The 14768-nt window shown below is 40.4% G+C and overlaps 1 protein-coding gene across 1 annotated transcript in view; it reads right to left on the bottom strand.

The window, feature by feature from the left end:
• LOC138514516 (olfactory receptor 13G1-like) overlaps positions 1–14307 on the bottom strand; it is a 39458-nt gene extending 25151 nt beyond the window's left edge. The window contains exon 1 of the mRNA XM_069629988.1: positions 13788–14307. Coding sequence (XP_069486089.1) covers positions 13788–14307 — 520 coding nt within the window. The remainder of the gene's footprint in view (positions 1–13787) is intronic.
• Positions 14308–14768: the final 461 nt, after the last annotated feature.

Here is a 14768-nt window from a genome sequence, read left to right as displayed (position 1 = left end):
ACCTTGATTCATTTCTAGAATATATCAACTTGATTGATAAAAGAATTCAATTGACATATGAAATAGGGCAGCCTAGTGTACACTTTCTAGATGTTGCAGTGACTCCAAATGGACCATTATTCAACACAGAAGTCTACCATAAACCGACCGATAGAAACAACCTACTTCATAGGATGAGTTTCCATCCAGCAGCCACTATACGTAGTTTACCATATAGTCAACTACTACGCATAAAAAGACTCACCAATATAGATTCCAAATATGAACAAGAAAAAGAAGAACTGCTCAATAAATTCAAAGCGACAAAAAGACCAAAAAGTAAAGATATCCCAAATGGTCTACGTCAGTAAATACAGTGTACAGTCCTCTAAAATCAAGAAAATAATCCTTAAGCATTGGCCGATGCTAACTTGCTATGACAAATTTCAGAATCTGTTTCAAGAAAGACCGTTTTTTGCTAATCAACGAAGTAGCAACTTGAGGGACCTGCTAGTCTACACCAAACCCAAAATGACTAAGAAAGTTCTGTCAAAAAGACAAGGGACATTCCCATGCATGTCATGCAGTAATTGCAATAAAATCATAAACGGCAATACAGTCACACACCTGAGAACTGTAGAAAAGATAAAAATCAAGGACTACTGAACTTGCATGTCAGAAGGTGTTATATACTGCATCAAGTGCCCTTGCGGGTTATTGTACATTGGCCAGACAGGCAGAAAGGCACAAGTAAGATGGAATGAACATAAATCAAATGTTAGAACCAACAACCATCACTCTCCAGTGGCCAGACATTTTAATCAAGCAAAACATCAGATATCACAAATGCGATTTCAAATTCTTGAAGTAGTCCAAATGACAAACATCAGAACCAGTGCTACTAAAAGACTAGAGCAACGCAAAGCCTATTGGATTGAGAGGCTGGACACCGTATCGCCTTGTGGGCTCAATAAAGAGCTCAACATGCATTGCTTCATATGAAAAATACATTAAGTTGATATTGCTTGGTTTGAATTTAAGTATATCTTTTTCTCTATTATTTATTATTTTCTATGTTTCTTCTTTTTTCTTTTTTCTTTCCTTTCTTCTTAGCAAATACTCACAATGCAATTTCACTGGCTGGAGTTAAGCTAGAGATAATGCTGAAAGGTATGTTTAGCGTTATGCATAGACATGAGTGCTCTATTGCTTTGCAAACTTTCTAATTAGGTTATAAACATCGACAAAGAAAGACTGGTAAGGTCGACATCATTTGGCCATTGTATTTACCTTAATATTATGGCCTGTGTATTATCTGTATTAAGTCAGATTGTGTGTGTAGATTCAATATGGATTGAATATCTACATTTATCCTCAATATGTATGATGAAGTAATGACTCACCACTTGAACTGTATCATTGACCATTAACATGCCTTTGTATTTATATGTTTTCATGATTATTGAAATTAGCGTTGTGCTGCGCACAGGCATAACGTAATTACTTGCCGTTATAGTTTCCATGGGACAGAGTTTTAAGTAAACACCCAGTCTCTCTTGAAGTATTGACAGAATGCTTCACATATTAACATAAATAGGCTGCTTTACCAGTTTATTTTAACTTTGTAAGACGTAATGTTACCAAGCGTGCATATTCAAAATATACACTTTCAGCATTTCCGTACCTACGTATTCACAGCTTCAAGCCTATTGATTCTAACGTTGTGTTTTCAATAATTAGCAGGCGCTCTCTCACAGCTAAGGCTTGTTGAACTGTTACCATAGATACATAGACACATTAGCAGCAGTCTTTCTAGTCAGGTTGCTATGACAACCACTCTCACTAACGCTGAGCAACGTAATCACGTAACATTCTATACAAGAACGTTTCCTTGGCAATGCTCATGTTTAACCAGATCTGTCCGCCGCGCACGGATTTCCACAACGCTGAGAATTGTCTTCTTCTTTCAAACGCCACAAGGTAGGAGAACATTTTAAATAATAGCAACCTTATTGAGCGTAGTACTGCAAGTCAGAGTCTCATTCTCGTTATTTATATTTCTTACAATGGACAGGCAGTTCCAACTGCGAACCTGCATGTTTATCATCACGGGTCGGCACATATACATCTAGGCTGTCAGGAACAATGCACGCCATGGCATCTTTCGCTACCTCCAATATTGATAGTTACAATATTCTATATGGTAAGCGCAATTCAATTTATGTAAACTCCTATTTAACACAATAAGATAAGTGGAATGATATCAATTGGATGTCTAAGTACCATACACAATCTGTTTTGCAGAGAGGATTGTTATAGCGGATTTACCATAGAGGAATTATTTGAAATGCGCAACATATGCGCCTAGAGCAGAAATGTGTATTAAATGAGAGCTTCTTGACATATCAACATGTAAAACGAGGTATGTGTACTTTTATTCAATATTAAGTGCAATTAAACATCGCAGTTTACAACAATATGAAACCGGATAATTTTATTTACAGGATTACATCTTTAATGTCTCATAGGCACAAACCTACGTATAATTAACTCAAGGCGATTATATGTGAAAACCAATGGGAAATTTGCGATACATTTCATCCCAGGAGATAATTCCCAGCTTTGATTGATGCAAATTGAAATATCACTATGATGACCAAGTAATAAGGAAGTACATAATTGCAGGTATTTCCTCATGGGCGTAGTTACTCATGGTAATCATTATGATTGTTTTTGTGTGTAAGTATTCCATATGATTTTTGTACTTTGTGTTTCCTTTTTTTGTACTATAGAAATTCGCCCTGATGAAGGACCAGGCAAAGGTCTGAAATGCATTGGCATATAATTTCTGCTTCTCTTAAATTGATGAATTAAAAAAGTTACTTACAACAAAACTCGATTGGGATTTCTTCTCCACACCAACTGCTGGAACAGCGGATACCTTGGATTAAATTAAGTCCATAATTTATTCATCATTAAGACATATATTGATTCAATATTTTTCAGTAGTTTTTACTACGATTGGCGACCCAAGGTCTGATGACAATTTTTCTCATCAGACATTACTCAAGTTTGTGTTTTCCCAGTTTAGTGTATACTGGTTCACTTGGTGACACTATTAATTGCTTATTCTACAATAACTAATAGTTAATTTAAACCTCACATCTACCTAACCGGTGCGTCCCAACCTCTGTTTCGACTAAACTTATCAACCTTTCCAGAAAGTTCCTCACCCCTAGTAACTGCCTCACCCTAGCCAGAGCCATTAACAGCAGTAATGTTAATGATATATTATTTATATAGCGCCTTAATCCAAAGCGCTTTAAAGAGCACAGATTTACATACACTATCACCCAACCGAAATTTATCGACCTTGGAAGGATGAAAGGCTGAGTTGGCCTTGCCGGGATTCGAACCTGTGACCTGCAGATCACACTCAGATTGCAGCAGCGAGCGCTCAACCCGCTGAGCTATCTTGCCAGCAGTAAATTGGACTACTGCAATGCCATCCTCGCAGGGACCTTCTCCAACAAGCTGATTAAACTACAGCTGACCCAGAACAATGCCCTCAGAGCAGTATGGGGCTTTAAGTGATCATATCACATCTCCTCAATCTGACACAAAGTTCACTGACTTCCTATCAAGGCCCGTACTGAATTCAAAATACTGTCCATCACTCATCGATGCCTTCACAATACCGCCCCACGTTACCTCACCCACCGCATCACCAAAAAATCCAGCCAGGCATCCTGCGCTCCTACACCCCCCTATCCTCCAGAAAAAGAGCAGGTGGATCCAGCTTCTCTGTCATCGCACCTACATTATGGAACACTCTCCCTCCATCCATCAGAGATGAACGCTCTTACCTTATCTTTCACAAACAAATCAAAATAGCTCTGTTCAACACATTTTCATGAATCTGTACCATGAAACTGTACCAGTTGGTAGACCATCACTTTTCATGAAACGGAACCGTGTACCTGCCTAATGTATTTTCTACTCTGTAATCTAGCGTGGTGATACCTCGGGGTCTTGGGCACTAACAACAAATGAAACAAACACATAAATAAAATACTTAAAAAAGGCAAGACTTTTTTTTACACTACCAGAGGAAGCAGCCACCTAACATACATTGAGGCTAATATCCCCATACCTAATGCCGTTTCGAATGGATGTGTCATCACAACTGCAGACACCATTGAGTAGGCTGGAGTGCTACTTAACTTTGTTCTAAGTCACCCGACTGTATTTACTGCACTACACTCAGTTGTTCTGCCCATGTTGGCACCAAAGTGGATTCCTCATTTCAATCATTCCTCTGAATGCAACAGGCATGGATCCCGGGCCAGAGTGCCAAGAGCTACCCCCCCATGCATGACTGCTGATTTGATAATGGTTTTATGTTGTTGTTGGGGATATTCTAGGCGGACACCGCCGAATTGGGAATGGTGGTGAGGGTGGGTTGGGTTGTCGAAAGTACGGGGGAATGTTTAAATTGCTTGGCTAGCAACTATGACATTAATTGTAGCAGATTCTGGTCCTGTGAGCAGTGTTTCACTCCTTGTCTAAATCTTATAAGGAGTGATTCTGACATAGTGTGACACCCTGATGTGGCTGTATTGAGCTGGAGCGTGAGGTTTCTGGGTAACCCGGTGAAAGCCTGGAAACCTCTTGCTTATATGGACAGGCACAAGGCCCATTTCATCTTTTTGCAGGACATACATGCTACATTGTCTATTAACACAACATTCATTAGGGCCTGGGGAACCAGTTGGTACTGCACCTTATAGTCATCACAAGCTAGAGGGGCCATGACCATTATACATAAGTCACTGCAATTCACAATACTAGGCTCAAGGGTTGACTCAATGGGCTGCTACGTCATTGTGCAGGGTACGCTCCTCAATAGAGAGTTTTTACTCATAAACACTTACAGCCCAAATACTGATGACGCGGCCTTCTGGGAAAATAAACGCTATTTCTGAATCTCATCCAGAATCAGGTTTGTCTGTATAAGAAAGTCAATCAAACTGTATTGATGAAGGATGTCTCCAAGTCTAAAAAGAAATGCATGTGTTTCCGTGGCACGGGCCTATAGTTGGGTCCAATGCATTCCGCCTGCAAGTCCATCCTCAGGGACCAATATCTAAATAGAAATACAAAGATACAATAGCATAAAACAACTCCTGGAAAAATCTCATTCAACTATAGAAAACAATGTAAAGGAAAAAATGCAAACACAAGTGATCCTACCTGCATTTATAATATCTTCTAAGGATGTGTTCTCAATATTGTGAAAAGAGTAATGCATTATACATCCAAATAACAGAGCAAAGTGATATCGATAACCCAAGAAAACACATACATATTTTATATGATAAAATTCCCTATTGGTGTACTCTGTAATGGTGCCACGTAGGGGCTAACAGTCCTGCAATTCAAGAATGAAAAAAAAAACAAGTATGAACAAAATGTTCTCAAGAATGACCAACAGGTAGCACCAGATGTATAATAATCTGCAAGCGTTCTTACCTCCATTCTATTGAGAAACAGCATCCTGGATGCAGTGAGTGCGAACTTTGGGTGATGAATACATTCTTTATATAAAGTTAGAATGAAAATGGCAGCAGACTACCAATGTGGTGACGTCATTGCGTGTGACAATGTTTTTAATACCAAAATACTGATTAACAATGAGTTAGTGAAATTAAAGTGACAAGTGGAAATGCCAATAGAAACAGATTACAATCATGTGACTATATGTCCTGCATGCTCCCTCCAAACCAGCTTCTGTATCACGCCAGACACAACATGCTCCCACACCTCACATTGCAAGCTTGCCCACAGCGAAGCGGCAGGGTTTGCGCCGGTTCTCTTCATGTCCTTATAGCACTATGCAATATGGAGGAGTCAACAACATCACCCTGGACTACGTTGGAAGTTACCATGGCGGCTGTATTTTCGCCGCAGCGGCGTCTGCTCCATTCTCACCGCTTTACGCGGCATGCCAGTCAGGTTACGCTATAAACAGACGCTGGGCGTGGCAAGCATTGCTTCTCAGCTGTGATTTTTCCAGCGTTTGGTGTTTCGTTTTGCTTCACTTACCTTCTTGGATCTTGACCTTGGATTTGGTTTTGGACTTCTTGTTTTTTCCCTTTGGTTACGGCACTTGGCTCTGAACATCATTTGTACTGCTACGACTCTGAACTTTCAATAAGGACTGCCTCTGCCTCTCCCTTGCGACGACGTTTCGGTATGATTCACCCGGCAACTGACGTGGATCCTGTTCTTTCCTGGAATGCCTCTAGATTCCCCTTTTTGTGCATCATCTGGTTTTTTGGAACTTGACTCTAACGGAGCTACCCCTTGAGATGCTGCTGCTGCTGCTGCTGTTGGCATATATTGAGGTAAAATGTACACATCACTTAGTGGAACACTGTTGCAAAAGTCCTGCTCTTTTCTTAGAGCCCTGCCTTTGCTACCTGATTGGTAGGTGCCTTTGCTTACTCCAGTTACTGTGTGTAGTTCTTTACTTTACTTTATTACATTTATATAGTGCAGCCATAGACCCTGAGACATGGGGGTGGCGACTGAACACACACAACAAATAACAGAGATCATAGAGAAACATATGTAAGTGCTAAAAAAGACGTACTCCTCGTCAGATAAAAACTATATATAAGTTAATTTAAAAGGTGAGTCTTCAGCCTTTACTTAAAGAATTCAAGTGACTCGATGAATCTCATGTCCAAGGGGAGAGGCTTCCAGACCTTCGGTCCAATAGAGAAGAAAGCTAAGTTGGCCACTTTATTAGTTCGACATTTCGGAACGAGTTGTAGGTGGTGATTATTAAACCTTAGTGTTCTAATATTGTTTCTCTTGATAAGGAGCTGTTGTAGGTATTCAGGCATGTAGCCAAGTCTACATTTTTGTACAAGATTCTGGGCTACACGGGCAGCCAGTGGAGATCACGACGTGACGTGATATCTATATTTAAGTTTCATAACAGCTCTTATTGTCGGACGTTATTGGACGTTAGCTTGGACATGAGTTCTAAGAGCACAGTCTTAGTTCTAAAGCCAACCCAGAATCCAGACTGATGGTCGTTCAAAACAGGATATTTCTTTAGGTGATCTACAATTTGTAAAAAGGCCACGCGATCAAGGATCTTAAGAAGGAACGCCGTATTGGTAATAGGCTGATATGTGTTTGGGATGTCGACTGAAAGGCCAGGCTTTTTCAAGATGGGCATGACCCAGGCCTTCTTAAGATACTGTGGGACCGTAGGAGATTATAGAGGCATTAACAAATTTACAGATAGAGGTGATTAAGGAGGGGGCACAATTTTTAATCAACATGGTGGTGTAAATATCATTCTTACATTTCGTGGGCTTAAGTTGATTAATAATGATTCTTTTCCGTAACAGGGGATAGGTTAAAAATAGGAATGAGCGGAGATCTTTGAAAGGACCAATCCGCAGGCTTGGACTAAATACATTTTAGGTTGTTACTCTTTTCCAGGATGTTTTCCTTGATAGTATCACATTACTTATGCATAGCCTGTTGCATTACATTACACCAAGAGACATCATCCTTTTCATGTACTTACTGTCATAATCCTGTTTTCTTCCCCTGCTACAGACACCTGCGAATACAGTGCTCCCGCTCCTGTTCCAGCCACCTGTGGCTCCAATAACTGAACAGCGAGTATATTACTAACTCCCTGTTCGGTGCTTGGGGGTGGAGGTATATTTAACCTATGCTGCCTCAAGTCTAGACAACATGCAAATGGATATGGTCATAAACTGGAACATGTATCCGGTAAGTTAATATGCTAATATTACATTTAATTGAGACATTTGAAAAAAATAAAGATATGTGCATGTGTCATAGGATAAAATCAGGAACTGTAGTTAATAGCTAGTAAATGCATGTGGTAACATTACTAGAGTGCTAAGTACAAATACCAGAAATGTTTGAGAAAGATTAAAAATATATAAAAACAAAGTGTGGTAACCAATGGAGATTACATATGTGGAATAAGTTAATCAGTAAATGTCATTCGGTGGCAACAAATATCGCTACACGAAGCAGATCTTAACATGGAGGATCAAAGATAGTCATATTATAAGAAAGTACTTTAGGTTGACCAATATAGAAACAAAAAGTCAGTGCATAAATTAATCTTAACATGAAGGATCAAATAAAGTACTGTTACAATAGGAAGTACTTTGGGATAATTGCAGTCATGAAACAGGGTGGGGAAGAGAAAAAAAAGGGGGAAAGAAGAGGTACTCCTCAAAAGAGTCCAAAATAGCAGTAGAAGTTACATTCCTTATTAAGACCACCTGGATACAGTGAATTCAAACACTTGATCCAAAATGCTTCCCATTAAACCAAAAATAATGCCAAGCCTTGTTCTCCAGGTTTGATGTTGGTAACTTCCAAAATGTGAAACTTCATTTGTGATATCTGGTGACCTTCTTCCAGAAAGTGCTGCATCTCTCTTGACTTCACATTTTTCATGCTTAGATTTGAACAATGCTCGTTCCACCTCAATTTGGCCTTCCTACCAGACTGTCTCACGTAATATTTGCCAAAAGGGCACGTGATACTGTAGATGATACTGTGGCTGTCAGAAGTAGAAGTTCTTTAGATGAATCTTCTTCCTCGATTATGGATGATGTACCAGATTCCCTTTAAATACAGTGCTACAATTGGTGCCTTAGAGGTGTGGAAAACTAACACTGTGTTTGGGGCGTGTTTTATCTTGTCCACTGTCATTCCTAACCAACATATCTTTCCGATTCATACTTTTAGTGTAAGCAAAAACTAGGGGATCTTTATACAAAGGACCGAGTAACTTGTCATCTGACAGAAAGTGCCAATAATTCTAGATACATCTTTTAATCTTGTCTGGGCCTGTCTGGGAATGGCTGGGCTATATTACATTTCTGTGAAAATGCCAGTCAGGTCCCATGTCCCTGCTCAAGGACTAGCCTTGATGCCATGCACTTCTCTACATCACATGAGCACACGTTGATGGAGCAACTCCACTGATAAGCATCAGAAGCACAATAGCATGACACCAAGTAAAAAGAGCATAAACTCTTCTCACTTATTCACGAGTGCTGTTTTCTTCAATTTCATGTTGCTGCACTACCGTAACAAAAGGTAGACTTGGCATGCTTTCCGCACCTGTTATGTCCAGCACTCCACGGCTGTGTCTCATGACATTATTTCATCCTCCCGTCTACCTGACCTACCAAAGCCATCCCCTCCCATCACCCCTCAGTGTCACTCCTAGAGCACGCTCTACAGCCCTCCAATACCTAGAGCTCACCCTGACGCTCTCTGTTCTGAAAGACTTCAGAAAAACATATGCTGCAGTAAGAGGAATACACAGATTCGGCATTCAAAGCCTTCTACTAACTGGGTGTGTGCCCATGACCCGCTTCTGCTGCGCCATTTGTTCCATTCATGCTCTTGCCATCCATGTCCGATGTAGCCTCCAGCCTACTAGAGTGGCTTTCCAGCTACATGCCTAGGTCCCAATATGCTACTTGAATCTCCTCACGCCAACCATACCTTGGTGTGAAGCATTCTAATGATACTCACTTGCGGGTGTTTTTGATAAATATACTTGTTTATGCACTGTACCGGCCAGTTTATGTAAATTGCCTGAAGCCGACCTAATTTGAGTGGTCAGCGTTGTGCTGTATTTGTAACGTAGTCTGTCTGAAATCTACCTACTTTGAATTGTCAGACTTGTGCTGTATCTGTAACTTAACTTGTCTGCAAGCGACCTGATTTGATTTGTCATCCTTGTACTGTTTTTTGCACACAAAAATAAATTAAATAAAGCCCTCTTTAGAGTATTTAGAAACTTTCACCAAAGAAGGTATAGCTGTAGTGCTCTTCTGAGTCAGAAGGGTATTTCTAGAATGCCTTCAGACCTTCTCTATGGATTCCTGTATCACTGATTCAAGATAACCTCTGGCAAATAAATGTTTGTCACCTGTCTTCCTAAAGTCTGGTGCATTCTTGTTCATCTTGTAGTATCCTCTTAACACACAGAAACTATCTGCATGGGAGAATCTTGATAGACTAGGAGGATGGAAGTTAAGTCTGTGGAGATGGTTATTCAGGTCTGTTGGTTAACGGAACAAATTAGTTGCAAGTGAATGATGCAAGTGAGCATAGAGTCTTCAGTGGGTTCATCAGGGAAATTAGGCTATTTTAGCCTAAAAGCAGTTTGCATTCTGTATTAGTGCAGTCTGAGCAACAGTGCCAAAATCTGAGTGAGAGCTAGTACACTTTACTACAAACGACTATACCCACACACTTGTGCCTGCTCTGTGAAAAGTGGGGAACCAACATTCTCGGTTTCATATTTTTCAATTTAAGGTACTGCACAGTCTATACAACACACCAGCAAAAATTAAACTCATGGATTCAGATAACATCGGTCGATGCCGCACGTGCAGCGATGCGATGGGCGATTGCATTCACATTCTCTGGGCCTGCCCTGCATTGCACTCTAATACAACAAGACATTCTTCCTCGTAAAAACATACCATTTTTAAGAGAATTTATTATCTGGTGTCCGAATTAATCCAAGAAACACTCTTTCTGGGTGGCAGTCTGCGACACTCTCTCAATGATAGTGGGAGCCATTCTATAGCCTAACCTGCAATTGTCTGTGTTTAGTTTGCTTAACAATGTGCCTCTACTTCAGCGGAGATTGAGGCTACTTGTTAGCAAAATGTTTCATACTTCTGGACAGGGTTCAAAGGTCAACGCCTACGGTCGCTGGCTGGCTCGCGATGACACCTGGGCGAATGATATGGAAGAAATGTATGTCACCACGATGCCCAGGGCATCTAAAGTCATGGATATTTGGGCAATCTTTAAGAACCATCTAATACAAAGGCCTCCCACTTGAAATCTGTAATTTTAGTTACCACACCGAAGCGATGAAGGATGCTCTGAATACTTCTCCTGATGTGCCCACAAATGTACATGTGGATTTTGACTGTATGCCATATGTGCTACAGCTGCTCTACAACTGAGCTATACCTTCATTTGCATTGTGATTGTTCACTGGTCATATTGTAAGTGACCTCTTCTGAAAATTGTGACTGAACAACTGTGTAACAGAAGGCATCCAAGCAAATACATAATGTTTAAAAAAAATGTAAAATAAAAATAAAACACAGGAAGTTAATCCAAACAATAGATGATTTAGGGACATGAAACAATGTAAGATTTTTCTGGAAGGAGATAAAAGGACACTCAAAGGTAGAAGGTTCGGACAACACGGGGAATGGTGTAACTGATCAATTAGCCAAAACTGAAGATCTTATTGGGAATGCATTAGTATGGAACATCTCCTCAGAGAAATATAAGTAATAGCAGTGAGTCAATCACACACTTGTGCTGAAAGTGAGCTTTCCAATCTTCAATGGATTAGAGATGCTCTAGATCTTGATTTAATTAGTGCTCATTAAGGAGATCTAATTATTAGGAAACATCACAAGATACAGAGAACCGCTTTCTCAAAAAATTGTCAGGAGAAGAGATATCTTTGAGTTTCAATGAAGTTTCAGAACATTTCTAAGAATTAGGATGCACTTTTTTGTTAGGAAACCCCAATCTGGTTACAATAATTGGGAGGTACCTACCTCATTCTAAAGCATAATCTTAAAGCATGCCCATGATTGATTGACATCTGGCCATCAGGTATTTTAAAATTGCTTATACGCTACACATGGGTTCATACTTAACCCATATTTAAAGTGGCATCTGTTATATACTTAGTTACAATCTTGTTTTCCCATTCAATGGGAATGAAATTACCATGGTGTGAGCTACAGATACTATTTATTGGTCCAGTGATATTTCTGCCCATGGCAACAAGTATATGTTTACAGTTACTTACGTATTTACTAAATGGACTGAATGTCCGACAGCCCTACATTGTAAGGCAGAGACTGCTGTCACTTTATTATTCCACCACATCTTTTCCTTCTTCAACTTTCATCAAATGATTGAGTCTGACAAAGTCACTCATTTTAACTAGGAAGTGATGACCAAGATTTGGAAAATACTTGGCATCAATAGAAAGGTACACATCTCCTACCATCTGGTATCTAGCTGAGGAGTAGAGCAATATGACTAAACAATTGTGGGAATTCTGAAGAAGTTTGTGGTTGATTCTTGACCTAGTGAGTAAATGTGATTACCACTAGCTCTGATGGCTCGGAGATCCACCCAAATGTCCCTTTTATAAAACATCGCTGGTACAAAAATAGTATTGCATCAACATTTGTTATGCGGAACACAGACACAAATGTTGGTAAATGTCTCTTCTACGCATTAATATGTAGACAATCTTCACAAATACCTTCAACAGGCCTATCCTCAAAAAGTCAAAGAAAAGCCTTTTGTAAATAGACACAATTGTTGAGACCTGAAAACCTCAAAAGGGGAATATGAAATAAGTGACCTAGCCTATCTTTTGAGTTTCTGAAGGATTCCAGCTAAGGAGAAGAAGTTCCTACTTTCTTGGAAAAGGGCTTTTGCAATTATAGATACAAAATATATGGCTGCCTATAAAATAAAAACACCCAAAGCAGATCAGGTAGAGGAACACTGGGTTTATTTTTTTGCATTTATCAACTTTATTGATTTTACAAATTGTTTGCTTTTGCTTAATTCTCTTGTCCTTTCCCCGGCCTATGTTTTGTGCTCTTTGTATTTTCAGCTTGGTGGTATTTGATTTTCTTCTTTGAGGCATCCTGCCAGGGCCGCTTCGAGGATCTTTGCCGTTCCAATGGTCCAACTGGTTTTCTTTCCACTCAGTAGTCGGTTCCAGCAAGTTTCTTCTTCTCGCAGAGAAAATGGTTCAAGGAGAGGTTTTAAGTATGCTTTTCTAAAGGCTGATGTTTCGGGGCACCTCATCAGCAGGTGTCAAACTGATTCTGTTTCTGAAGGGTCCCTGTCTTAGTCTACAGCTAAGTCTACAGCTAAGTCTATAGCTAAGTCTACAGCTAAGTCTATAGTCTACAGCTGCTGGTGTTGGATAGTCCCCTGAGCGCTCAAATTGCATTGGTTTGAAGGAGATTTAACTTGGCCCTTATGAAAGTTTGTCTCAAGCGTTTGTCTGGGAAGCTTCTGAGAACTTGTTCAATTTCATTCAGTTTTTACTTTGCCTTGGGAGATGGGTAAGTAGTTTGTTTGAATCTGCCTTGTCTTGGGTTTCTATCCAGTCCAGTACCTCCAGCTTTCTCTTAACTTTCGTTGGGTTTTGAAATAGGTCCTCTTTGTTGCAGCCAGCTTGCTCTAATAGTTTTTTCTTAGCTGCCCAGGCTGAAAGCATTTTGCATCCTCCTGTCTGTAATTCTTGATTTATCAGTTTGTATTGAGGAGCTGAGTCCGAGATAATCACTTTTCTGTATAGTGACATTTCACTTGAGTTGACTGCTGCTTTTAGAGATTAGAGTCCTAGTTCTCTCCCTGTTGCTGAGACAGCTGTTGATGTTGGGAGGCGGAGTACTTGCCGCCAGAAGTATCCTTCTAGCTTGGCCCACAGACTTGACAGAATTGTCAGGATGGCTTTCCCGCCATATGTCAATGAGGGGACAACTTTGCTTTATAGAACTTCATCACTGGTAACAGCGAAAAGCGTCAGAATTTTCTGTCCAGAGCTTGGGCCTGGGAGGTGAGTTTCGGGGATTTTTCCCAGAGGTGGGTCTGCATTTTCGCTTTGTTGCCTGAGCTATCAATTATTATCCCAAGTAACATACATTCTTTGACGAGTTCAATTTTGGTTTTGTCGATACTCCAGTGATGGGTTTTTCTTTTTGTTGTAGTTTTCGCGATGATCAGAATTTTTGTTTTCCCTATGTTGATCTCAAGATTGTTTTTTGATATGTAACTGGCCAGGTTGTTCAGCAGTTGGCGTTGGAGACCGATCGGGGTCTGGTCTATCAGGATGATATCGTCAGCGTAAAGTAGCCTTGAGACTGGGCACCCCCCTATTTTCGGTGGAAAGGATCTAAGCTCTTCGCATGACTCTTTGTAATCTCCAGGGAAGGCAGTGAATAAGGTGGGCGCCAAGGGGCAGCCTTGATTCGGTCCTCTGTTGGTATTGATCTCATCTGTCAGGGTCCCTATTTGATTGAGTTTCACTCTCATTGTGGTGTCTGTGTGGAGAGCTTTGATTGGTTCCAAGATCTGTTTAGGGCAGTTCCATGCATCCACTTTGGACCAAAGTAAAGCTCGGTCTACCTTGTGAAAAGCTTGAGTTAGGTCGACGAAGGACATGAATACCTTCTTTTGTTGTGCCCGCGATTTACTTTTTATTATGCTCAGTAGCATAATATTTACTGTTGTCCCAATGTTCTTCATGAAGCCAGCTTGAAATGGGTCATCCCCAAGGGAGCAGTTGGGCCATCGTTGGACGCTTCCTAAAAGGAACGAGCCCTAGATTTTTCCTATTGTATCCAACAGCCCTATTGGGCGGTAGTTGGCGGGATCGGATCTGTCTCCCTTTTTGAAGATTGGTACGACTATCGCCGACGTCCAGGAACTAGGTATTGTCTTTGTCGGGTTTATTTCTTTGAAGACGATACTGATGAAGGAGGCCCATTCGGCTGGATGGTTTTTTAGGTCTATATTCATTACTCCGCCCGGGCCTGGAGCTCTGAAGGATTTTAGTTTTTGAATCGCTCTTTCTATATCGGCTTTGTTGGAAAAGTCTTCCCAAGGGACAGGACCCGAAGACT

The sequence above is a fragment of the Ambystoma mexicanum genome, chromosome 12 (assembly GCF_040938575.1).
Source record: "Ambystoma mexicanum isolate Mex_15411 chromosome 12, UKY_AmexF1_1, whole genome shotgun sequence".
Taxonomy (NCBI): domain Eukaryota; kingdom Metazoa; phylum Chordata; class Amphibia; order Caudata; family Ambystomatidae; genus Ambystoma; species Ambystoma mexicanum.
The sequence above is the reverse complement of the archived record's forward strand: the minus strand, read 5'-3'. Positions and strand labels throughout refer to the sequence as shown.